At 37.8% G+C, this 11,913-nt stretch overlaps 1 protein-coding gene across 1 annotated transcript; it reads right to left on the bottom strand.

Annotated features, from left to right (window-relative positions):
• Positions 1-5,645: 5,645 nt before the first annotated feature.
• On the bottom strand, positions 5,646-10,196 carry LOC136742858 (killer cell lectin-like receptor subfamily B member 1A). The gene is made up of 6 exons (XM_066698628.1): positions 9,986-10,196; positions 9,407-9,505; positions 8,119-8,235; positions 7,532-7,671; positions 7,030-7,139; positions 5,646-6,360 (listed from the first exon to the last, which is right to left on the bottom strand). Exons 1-6 carry the CDS (start codon positions 10,107-10,109, stop codon positions 6,237-6,239), a joined length of 714 nt encoding a protein of 237 aa, XP_066554725.1. The 5' UTR covers positions 10,110-10,196; the 3' UTR covers positions 5,646-6,236.
• Positions 10,197-11,913: the final 1,717 nt, after the last annotated feature.

The following is an 11,913-nucleotide window of genomic DNA, read 5'->3' on the forward strand; positions in this document are numbered from 1 at the left end:
GGGAAATATTTTGTTGTAAAGGGAAAAACTTGATCTAGAAATCAAAATGTTAAAGTTAAAAATTGAAAGATTCGAGTTAAAAGGGGAAGGAGAAAAGTATTATTGTAATTTATTAAGAGTTGTTGGTTGTTAATACAGTTGTCTTTCGTTATAATAGATAATAGATAATATATTTTAATTTATATTGTAATAGTTCACCTAAAGTATTAATACAGTTTTTATTAATTAAATTAAACATTTCAGTGTCAAATTAGTAGCAACTATGATTAAACTTCCATTACTTTGTATGTAGTTAATTGTTGATTTATCAATTTTGTTTAGAGCTTTTGCAGTCTCCTGTGGTATTTCAGAATTATTTATATGAGACTGGTTTTGTCTGTCCTTAAATATCCTCTCTCGATGAAATGCCCTTTCATATAAAAATATCTAAATTACCTGGCATATGTGCTGCCATGTTGGTTTCATGTTTCTATAGCAAGAGATATTTTTATCGCGTTTTAGCCTGATGTAGGGTAGGCTTTAAAAATGTCTTAAATTTAAGACCAAACTGTTTTTTTTTGTTTGTTGTTTTTTTGTGCAACAGACCTATTTTTAGATTATGTATAGATTATGCCAGAGGTCAAGGGAAAAGGTTGCTTTTTAATTAATTTCCCAGGGTGTTCCTAACACAAACTGACCTATATTAATTGATTTCTATTGTGCCTAGTACATCCTGCAGATGGTTCCCATCGTTTATATTGAAATGGCCAGTGAGACTTTTCCTCACCCTTCAGAAGAGAACAACCTACACCAAGCAGATTGACCGACTTTTTGGAAGGTGGAAGATGCTCTTCAGTCCTGTTCGCAGTCCTCACTCCCTCCCCTGACTGCTGTGCAACTTCTATATTTCTAGTCAAGTGAGAGAGTACATGTTATTTTATATCTTATTTATGTAATTATTTTAACTGGAGCGTAGGTTTCATTTCCCATGTGCATGGTATCAGGTACATCATCACCTGAGGTTCAGTTCAGCTTCTGCTTCTTCCCAAACTGGTGACTGTGCCCTTCTTTGTGTAAATGAAACATTATTATTATTATTATTATTATTATTATTATTATTATTATTATTATTATTATTATTATTATTCATGACAGAAAAACCTTGGACACCCTGTAACCCTCTGATCGAGGGGTTAAATACAACATTTTCAAAAGAAGCTGTTAATCCTGAATTTTGCACATACAAAGTATTAAAAACAATCTGTTTTGCTTGGTTGCAGTGAGTTGAGTTAAGGTCAGTTGTTTGACTGGCACACTAGATATACTCTGTGAATGTAACATATTTGTATAATGAAGTAGTCCATGGGATCTACAGTGATCAATCCAAAGTGTGACTGCACATTCAGTATAGCTTGCATTGATGCTGAATACAGATACAAAATATGTTAAATACAATTCCAAACCTGCTTTTATCTGAATAGGTTTCAACACATGCTCTTCTCAATGGTCAGTTGTCTTTTTGTGTAAAACACAGACCACTGTGTTAACATTACATTGTTAATATTGGATGTTTGAGTTTTTTTCACATATCCTTTTCACATATCCCAGGAGTTGATTCCAGAGGCTCCGTTTAGGTAAGCAGAGTCCTGTCCTGGCCAGTTAGTAGGCTCACGATAATACCAGTATCTAAAGACAAGGAAAAGTTTCAGCATTCAAACCACCTCTTTCACAAACAAACCCACAAATTCCAATCTGATAAGTAGGTAAAATGAATACATACATAAAATAGTTACATTTTAGGAGATTATTTTGCATTAATGTAATAAATAACATTTTTATTGGTAACATTCCTGTTAACTTGCTGTTGTGGCTTTACTGCATGAAACAGTTTGAATTACTACTCTCAATGAAGAATTTTCCTCAAAAATGTGGCACCTGTGATATTAATATCAACTCTGCATGAGCATCCAGACAAGATCCAGATCCATCAAGATACACAAGACCACATAGCGATAACGTAATAGAACCAGTCACCTATCTACAATAATATACCACAATAAACAAGTATCTTAATTTTTTTTGTAAGGCCCCAACATCCGTCAGTCCAATCCAGATGTTTTGTAAGAGCGCAATGTTCAGGAAAAACAGCTAAGTGAAATTACATGTATTCATAATTTGTATTATTGTAATGTAGCATAAAGCATAAGGTATTATACAACAAAGCAAAAGACACAAAGTGCCGTTTACAGCAACTGATATAGAAGGGAAAGGATTACACTTCCATGATGACCCCCACTGCTCAGGAAGACCACCACAAACATTCAGAAACCTGATCTCAAGACAACACTTTGGGAAATCTGTCTGTGCCCCTGCCCACAGACCAACATGTCATGCATTGTATAAAAGGCTGTCCACTTCTGCTGTTCAATTAGTCTCTGCTGAGGTAGAGTGCTTCCATGTTGGGCCCCTTCCAGGCCTGGCATGTTAAATAAATACATTTATCATCTATGCATCCAGACTGGGTTCTTCAGTCCCTGTTTTGTTTTTGTGGTTGTGCGTTATAATTGGTGACATTCTGAATATCTCTTTAAAGTTGTGTATTCGTGTCAGTGAGGTTCTGGATCTCTCTCTGTAATTGAGTATTGGAATCAGTGAGGTTCTGGATCCCTTTATCAAGTTGTGTATTGGAGTTATTGAGGTTCTGGATCTCTCTTTAGTTGTGTATTGGAGTTAGTGAAGTTCTGGATCCCTTTGTCAAACTGTGTATTGGAGTCCGTGAGATTCTGGATCTCTTTCTTTAGTTGAGTATTGGAGTCAGTGAGGTTGATGATCAATTAATCTGTTAATTCCGATTAATTATATTTTTTGCATTTAATAATGCAGAAAAGACACCCCCCCCTATATAGTAGATGATATTCTGTAACATTATCTCCAGTACTTTTCATTTGTCTTACTCTTTTGAGGTCTCTATCTAAAATAGCAAGTCTCACTCAGACAACACATTTTTTTTTTTTAGTTTTATTAAATCAGAAAATGCTTTCTCACATAAATAACTACAGTACAAAATGTACTCTTGAATTGTGGAAAGCAATTGTAAAACTTAATTGTTGTCACTTCAACCTACAGCTCTGGAAAAAATTAAGAGATTTTTGTGTCTGATTCAATTTTTATACTTTGTATTTGGTTTCCTAAGTGTGGTCTGTGAGCTCTCACGCTAACCTATGGAGGGTGATCAGTGCCAAAATTAAGATGAACGTGATTATGATTATGAAGATGATTATGAAGATGAAGATGAACATGATTATGAAGATGATTATGAAGACGAACATGAAGAGGATTATGAACGTGAACATGAAGATGATTATGAGCAATGGATAGGACAATAGGCGCACTGGTCCCGCCCACCAGCTCTGATTGACGGAGTTCAATGTTTTGTGACATCGAAAAAAAAAAAAAGAAATAAAAGAGACGCTACGAAATGTAGAAGCGCATTGAGAAATGTGAATAGCAAAGAGACAAAGTAATAGCGATCTGCTGTTCAGTATTCCTGTGTAGATAAGGCAAGTGAACAGCTGATCAGAATTATTATTTATGAACCCACCTGGCGTGAATGTAGCTGCTAATATACCATATGCACATATTAAGGCGATTACTCGAATACCAAAAAGATCGTCAAGTATTAAAATAATCGCCACGACTCAAGTAACTCGATTAATTATCCCAGCTCTGATCAAGATGTTCTTTCATCTTTAATTTGAGGGTAGTTACATCCAAATTGGATGTAGGAATTACACCCATTTTTATATGTGGTCCTCCCAATATTAGGGGCTCAAAAGTATTTGGACAAACTAACATAATCATGAATTAAATTGTGAGTTTCAATACTTGGTTGCAAATCCTTTGCAGTCAATGACTGCCTGAAGTCTGGAACCCATCACCGGATCACGGGAATTCTGTAGATCGTCACAGAACTGCGGACATCTGCGCTGCATGAACACTGTCACATTCTCTGCCTGACATTTCCCTATAATATACCTTTCCCCTGTCGCCACTTGATGTCACCCTTGTTCTTTGTACCAGTCACTTCTCCAAGCTCCCTTCATTCATTCCACATTCCTGAAACACGCGTGCACTTCTGCTATCACCCCCTGTTCCCATTTGCCCTGCACCATCCGCTTGGTTTTCCTCCTCTCTGTATAAACCCCTCACAAACACTCACTAATTGCGAAGTATTGTTCACACCTAGTAGCAATTCCAAGCCTTCTATTACCTGTGTTGCCTTCTTTAATTATCCACCTTTGCCACTTCCCTCTCCACATCATGATTATTGGATTACCTACCTTCTGATCTCAGCCCTCTCGCCTGTCTCTTCGACCTACCCTTTCGGATTCCCTGTGACGTTCTTGTTTGCCGACTATTTCACCCCTTATCTGTTTCTGGACTCCCCTCGCTCTGCATTTGGGTCCCTTACTTCCTGTAGTCCCGCCCGTGACAAACACAACCTTGATTCTACAAGAGCTTTTAGAATTTCCGAATTGCGGATAAGGGATTGTGGACCTGTATCTTATCTAGCTTCTGTCTTCTGAATTTGCTTAGCCTGACCTTCTGCATGCAATGGGGAGTGTGACCAGCATACCCACTACATTCAATATTCCAAAGTGAATAATAAATGTCCCACACCCATTGGTGTCCAGAAAATGCACATAATCCTGTTTCACCATTCTTGCATTAGAGTCGATTGGGAAGTGAAACTAATCCGTTTATTACACTGTTGTTTAAAATTACAAGAAAAAATTTGAACAAAAAAAAAATATATATATATGGTCTTGAAATGGACCAATTGGATACTGGATAATTGGTATTATGTAATATTTACAGCAGTGTTGAAATGAGTAGAGGGACTTTTCCTGAACTAATAAATAAGGAAGAGCTGTGCTGTGGTGAAAACAGGAGGAAAATGTTCTGCTGTAGAAAATGTGGTCCACACAGCCTCCTCTAATTACAATATAATACATTTTACAATTGCAATATGATACATAAATTACTATTACAATACAATATATTTCCATTGGATTGAGAAGTTACCAGCCATGGGCTCTTTGACCTCATTTTTGTGGGTGATTTAACACACTAAAAAAAGTTGCATTTTGCATGTATGTGCTTTGAAGTAGATTATTAATTTAATGGTCTAATTCCAGTTCTCCTTCAGAACAAGGTGATCATGTCCTTTTTGTGTAAAGGAAACCTACCAAGCACACCATTGATTCATTCATCCATCTATTGATTTTAAGTAACACCCTGGATGGGATGCCAGTTTGACGCAGGGCACACACACACAAATACTACACATGACTACAGGGCAATTTAGAGTAGACAATCAACTTAAACTATATATTTGGGATGGAAACCGGAGCAGCAGGGGAAAACCCAACTGGCCAAGGGGAGAACAGGCAAAGTCCACACGGGTAGATACCCAAGGATGGAATTGAGCCCTAGTCCCAGGAGCCATGAGGCAGAAGCCACTGCACCACTATGCCACCCATACACCATTTGCTAACACATTCATTGAGGACTTATAAATGTGTACTGCAGAAGTTTAAATTCTGCACTTATAAAACAGGTATATAGAGGAGTGGTGCTGGTACAGATTGAATTAGACATAAGAGTCCAAAAATCATTTTAATGCAAGGCTTTATCAAAATGGATAACTTACAGGCTTGTACTCAAACAATAGGAAACAAGACTTCAATACAATTTTTAAAAATACTAAAAGAGGAAATAAATAATAATTTCAAGGAACTGACACATATTTATATTTATTTAACTAAACAATCTGAAACATTATTAAACATTTTAAACCACCACATGTCCAACCTTTCATATGTCTCTGTAAATATCAAAACAAATCTGACCACATTAAAATGTCAAAGTTATTGTCAAATGTTATCTAACTTTATTTTCTTTTTGATAACACTGTTTCTCACTCTGTAGGACTATTATGCTGTGTAATTTGTCGCCCTGGATAAGGGTATCTGCCAATTAAAAAATAAAAATAAAAATAATAATAATAATAATAATAATAATAATAATAATAATAATATCTCTGTAGTAAGGCATGTTGAAGGCTAAATTGAGGTTCTTGAAGATCTTTAGGGTCTCAAGTTACTCTTAAGCTCTTAGTTACTTATTTGAAAAGGTTATTGGCTTGATTATTGAAGAACAGTGGCCACTTTAGCCCCTGATTGGCAATGATGTTTTCATAAGCCAAGTTTTTTCTCACAGATGAAGAATCTCTTGCTTTGACAGGACTCGGCGTAAATTGTCTGCTGTGATACCATGGCACAGTCCTTTTGAGTGTGGTTTGTATTATTAAAGGTGAACCTGCAAACAGAAAATGAACAGTGACAGTAACCTGGGTAACAAGACACAGTGCAGCGGAAGGCACTGTCATCTAAGGGTAGATTGATTTCAGTGTCTTTCATCATCTGAGCAGAACATTTCAGTCCAGATTTCAGATCTTTCAAATTTTCATTCCTGCTTGAATCCCACTTACTTAATTTCTGTAATAATTTGTCACTGGACATTGGAGCTTTTGCAGCTGATGACTAATAGATGTGTAAGGCTATACCAGCTACACTACCCATACAAAGTTTGCAGACCTGGAAATAAGTAATTAATTTACCAAATCAAATTCTTAGACCAATTCATTAATTAAGACTTCGGGGGAATGGAAGTCAGAAGAGGCTTCCTATCAGGGTGCTGAGAAACAATTGAAGTCCTATAACTACAGTCTGCTTAGACCTAAACTGTAAGAATACATCACATTTCACACACAGTTCACGTTCTCTGTAACAGTAGCTGGTAAAGTACATTATTCATAGAAACGTAACAATTTTGGAAATAATAGGTCTGACTCATTCAGTATTCAAATGAATTCAGGGTTATCACTGAACATTTCCTGGTTGACAATGATTTTTCAAGACGTGCTTGGGCTCAGGGGGTTTTGCTACTGTGATATTCAGGTGAATGGGGTAGGAAGAAGGGTCTTACGTTGAGTTCAATGGTATGTTCCCCAGCCACTGCCATGTTGACTGACTGTTGTTCTTTCTCAGTCCAGTCCAGTAATGGTAGCCACCCATGATGTGTTTCCGGATGAAATCCTAGAGGGGTCAGCCCAGAGATGGATTAATCTGTGCCACGTGAACTTCAAGTGTGATCACAAATAATTGACAATAACATTCCTACCTTGTTGAAAATAATAATTGATATTTACTGTAACAGTGTTCTCTGCTGTGATTTGAACTGCTTCTTAACATAGCAGCTTGGTTCAGTGATTTAATGGTTTTCAAATGATGTTCCTCCCAAGATGTTAATTGCTACATATGGAAATATCAAGTTATCAAAATTCAGTGCAATGCAGTGATGGCAAGTGCAGATGTGTATAGTTCCTAGGTTTCATTCAAAGAATGAATGAATGAACTCCGGATCCCGCCGATGTAGTTAGGATCGCTGCTTATTTTGAAAATCGCTGCTTTCTCCCAGCAGGACTTACCAGAGTGTCCGAATCCTCCATTACAATGAGCTGACCACCCTTCTTAGAGCAAGAGCTTTGACTAGAGTCCCAAGTCTCATTCTTGCTGGAGAAGGAATAGCACTTGACACTGTGTCTGTGCTCCCACTGATCAGACAGTCCTGCAGGGAAGGAAGGCAGCAGGATCAGCAGATCAGCAGAGTCTGTATTCTGTTATGTTATCAAAGGTCATTTTAATAATAATAATACAAATACATTTGCTAGAAGAAAAAAGCTAATACAATTAAGCCTATTGTTTGGTACTGTGTATGACTGGGTAGTTGCAGAAAAGCAATGGCACATAAATTACATACACATACTATATGGTTTGGAAAACAGAATAACAGTGATATTGTAAATGTAGACCTAATCTGATAGTGACTTAATATTAACAGCAATAAAGGAAAACACAATTGGTCTTTTTTATTTTTTCTTAATGGACATATTCAGCAAAATATAAGTAACTTTTGAGAAAATGGGACTGCCCCCACTAAGAGCAGGATTCTTCAAATGCCAGAGCAATTGTTGAACGGAGTGACTCACAATGTTGCAGTCTCTCCTGCACTTACCCCCACACATGCTGTGGAAAGATTTCCCACTGTCCATACAGTTGTCCGGGCACTGCTTCTTACAATACTCCTGCCCTGTGTGGCTCTCGCAGACTCTGCTGCTCTTCAGGTGAATCACTAGGAAAGAGACACTCAGCTTGTTTCCTGTAAGGCTCTCATCTATTCTCCCCCCCTCTCCTCCTTGTAAAGATTTCCTTAGAAACTGTGCTGCCGCCTTTGTAGTCCAGTAGAGCTATGTATCCCTCTGTAAATAAACTTCTGTACTGTAAATACATGTACACCAGCTAACAAAAGTGGAACAGTCCTCCTGCTACCATGAACACATTGGACCGGGACACATGTGCTGTGTAGAGATTGTTCTTTGTTTAAGGCACTATGTCTTCTTGCCTTTATTGGGAAATTTCACAGAGTGATGCAGCACCGATTACATTTGGGAATTTTATGTGTAGCTCTCAGATGTACCAGAACTGCAATGGCATGTCAAAAACCTACAACTGTATCTGAGGGGCTCCACGAGAAGAGCATGGAAAAAATATTTCATTTCTAAGGCATGACAGCCTTAGAGTTTACAGACTTTACAGATCCCACCTTAACTCAGTACAATCAATGAGAATCTTTACAGTTTTCCCCAGTGTTCAGGTAACTCTGAAAAAGTAACATATATAGACAAATACAGTCCAGTCCAGTGAACAATATTTATTAACCTAAGTGAATCCCTGTGTAACACTTTCAAGAGGAAGGGTGTGAATACTTTCAGTTACAGCTGTGTATTTGAATAAGCTTTTGACTTCATATCAAATATAGGTTTGAAACAGCACATTGAGCTGCAGGTTATTGTGCTGCACATTATGGATGAGTTTCATACACAACAGGAAATGAAAACTCATCAAAGCAGAAATGTAATGTATAAATCTTGCATGCAAACGAAGTCTAAAATAAATACGTTTTAAATAGGTTCACTATTGAACCACAGTATTTGTTTACACAGGTGCATGTGGAAAATAACTGAAACCACATGTTTCTTTAAGACAATTCAGCACCTAATAAGATCTATTCCAACATATACTTATGGTTACCAAGTTCTGAAGTAGTGACATTTAAAAAAATAGTTTCAATCCCATTAGTAGGGCTTGTATTGGAATTGGCTTATTCTTCCTTCAAAATCCTTTTCTGTGATCATAAAATATCTATCTTTGTTTTTATGGTTGTGGGTGGTATGACCATCCATGCTAATTCATAGAGTATCTTCTCAATAATGTGTTGAAGAAACCAAAGGAGGTAGTCTTACTTGCTATGGCCATAATGATAACTATAATCAGCAGGATGAGCACTGCTGCTCCAAGGACAGGGACCACACTGCAGTGCCTGGCATACCACGTGCGTCGGGCTGTGAGATGGAGACGGAGATGTTAATACAAAACATTCTGAATCTCCAGCATTTGTTGTCAATATCGTATTTAAGATCCACAGCTTGAGTCAGATGATATAGCCAACGAATCACTGAAAGTTTCAAAAATAACGGTTTTATTTGGAGTTTTTTATATTTAGGATGCATCTTATCACACATCAAATACTTCATAAGGGCTAAGCCTTTAATAATATCCTTATCATATAAATCTTTCACTTCAACAAAAGTATTTTCCTCATTTTACTTTATTAGCAACTGTGTGCAATATAGACCTTCCACTCCATTATCTGCATTTTAATAATTTTAATAACTGTACGGCAGACCTCCATATATACCATATAGGCCTATATATCTTGCTGTCCATTTTTCTTAACATTTTATGCTGTGCATTTAGAGGCAGGCATTCACATGGAGAGCCTGCGATGTTGTAGTTTTCTAGCATTTGAAAAAAGTACTTACAATGTGCCTGTGCTGCAGGAGGGCTTGTGGATGGAGGACTTAGCGCCAGGGCCCCCTCCTCACCTGGCACTCGGTTAATTTGGATTTGTGCGTAGGTGACCGACATCAGTTCTTCAGACTCCATCACCCCATGCAGAGACCCAAATCAGAGCAAAAGAGTAGAGGAAATGATGAGACGGGGAGCGCATGCACGAGAATGGCGATTAGCTGGAGGAAGTCTGTGAACATGACAGGCAGAGTTTCGTAAGACCAATTTCCTCTTCACAGGCTATTTAGAAACTATTTTCTAATTCTATTTAGAAACTAAAATGGATGTATACCCACCACAGGACTAATCTAGGGGGTTGTTTTTATTTATTTTATGTTACTTTGGCATGGAGCTTTGACTTGAAGACTTTCTTCTCGAATTATATATATTTCACTATGAAAGTCTGTCAATTTATATTTACAAAGATCACACTTGTTTTATATTCCAAATTAAACGTTGCATATGAATGTTCTTTTCTATTTTTGCAGGGTGGAACTCGTTATTGGAGTGTGTCAAAGGCAGCTCCTAAGTGTTACAGGGGTGATGCAAAATCACATTGTTTCATGAATTGGTCACAGTGTGCATTCCAGCAGCTGGTATTGTTGCAGGAGAATTTTGAGTTTCCTAATTTCTAGAAGACTGTGTAAGTGCACATGGGACTGGATACACAATTATTTGCGCAAATGTATGTTGGTGTAAATCGTTTTTAAAGCATTTCACACAGACATTGGTGATAATGCACTCCAAGTAGTATAAACCTTTTCCTTTTTATGTACTTAATTGTAATAAAATAACAGTACCTTGAATATATAGTGCGTTTTATGCTGCAGGAATAGAAATACAAAACTGGAGAGGATTTCCTTCGTGTGGCTCTGCAGTGCACCTTCTCTGGGTTGTGGGTAGGTTCATGGCTGCCATTTAGCCTCACGGGTGAAGGGTGTTCTTGTCTTCAGATCAACAGTGCAGGAATTACACATCCAGGACAGCGGAGTTCTCTAGACAGCATTGAACCCAGACTTCACAGTCCGAGACTTGGCCTCCTACAGCTTCTACAGCTTTTAGTGCCCCCCCCTAGCCACACACACACACACACAGGAATCAGTATGAAGGAGATGGCACTACATACCCCCTGCTAACCTACTCAAAACCATGTTGAGGGCATTAGTGTTAATATAACCTGTCCAATTCAATCCGTATCATACATTTTAAGTTCAGTGGTGTGTCCTGTATTTGTCTGGTTCTCTGTTCTTATTTCTCCTTACTTTGCCCTTCGAATAGATACAGTGAGGGAAAAAAGTATTTGATCCCCTGCTGATTTTGTACGTTTGCCCACTGACAAAGAAATGATCAGTATATAATTTTAATGGTAGGTGTATTTTAACAGTGAGAGACAGAATAACAACAAAAAAATCCAGAAAAACGCATTTCAAAAAAGTTATAAATTGATTTGCATGTTAATGAGGGAAATAAGTATTTGATCCCCTATCAATCAGCAAGATTTCTGGCTCCCAGGTGTCTTTTATACAGGTAACAAGCTGAGATTAGGAGCAGTCTCTTAAAGGTCGTTACCTGTATAAAAGACACCTGTCCACAGAAGCAATCAATCAATCAGATTCCAAACTCTCCACCATGGCCAAGACCAAAGAGCTGTCCAAGGATGTCAGGGACAAGATTGTAGACCTACACAAGGCTGGAATGGGCTACAAGACCATCGCCAAGCAGCTTGGTGAGAAGGTGACAACAGTTGGTGCGATTATTCGCAAATGGAAGAAACACAAAATAACTGTCAGTCTCCCTCGGTCTGGGGCTCCATGCAAGATCTCACCCTGTGGAGTTTCAATGATCATGAGAACGGTGAGGAATCAGCCCAGAACTACACGGGAGGATCTTGTTAATGATC

Source organism: Amia ocellicauda, chromosome 3 (genome assembly GCF_036373705.1).
Source record: "Amia ocellicauda isolate fAmiCal2 chromosome 3, fAmiCal2.hap1, whole genome shotgun sequence".
In the NCBI taxonomy this organism is placed as follows: domain Eukaryota; kingdom Metazoa; phylum Chordata; class Actinopteri; order Amiiformes; family Amiidae; genus Amia; species Amia ocellicauda.

Coding starts and splice junctions, on each gene's coding strand:
- LOC136742858 (XM_066698628.1), bottom strand. CDS start 10,109: ATGGAGTCTGAAGAACTGATGTCGGTCACCTACGCACAAATCCAAATT. Junction 8,236..9,406: donor TATCATTATGGCCATAGCAA/GTAAGACTACCT, acceptor TCTCTTTCCTAG/TGATTCACCTGAAGAGCAGC. Junction 6,361..7,029: donor AACATACCATTGAACTCAAC/GTAAGACCCTTC, acceptor TTCTGTTTGCAG/GTTCACCTTTAATAATACAA.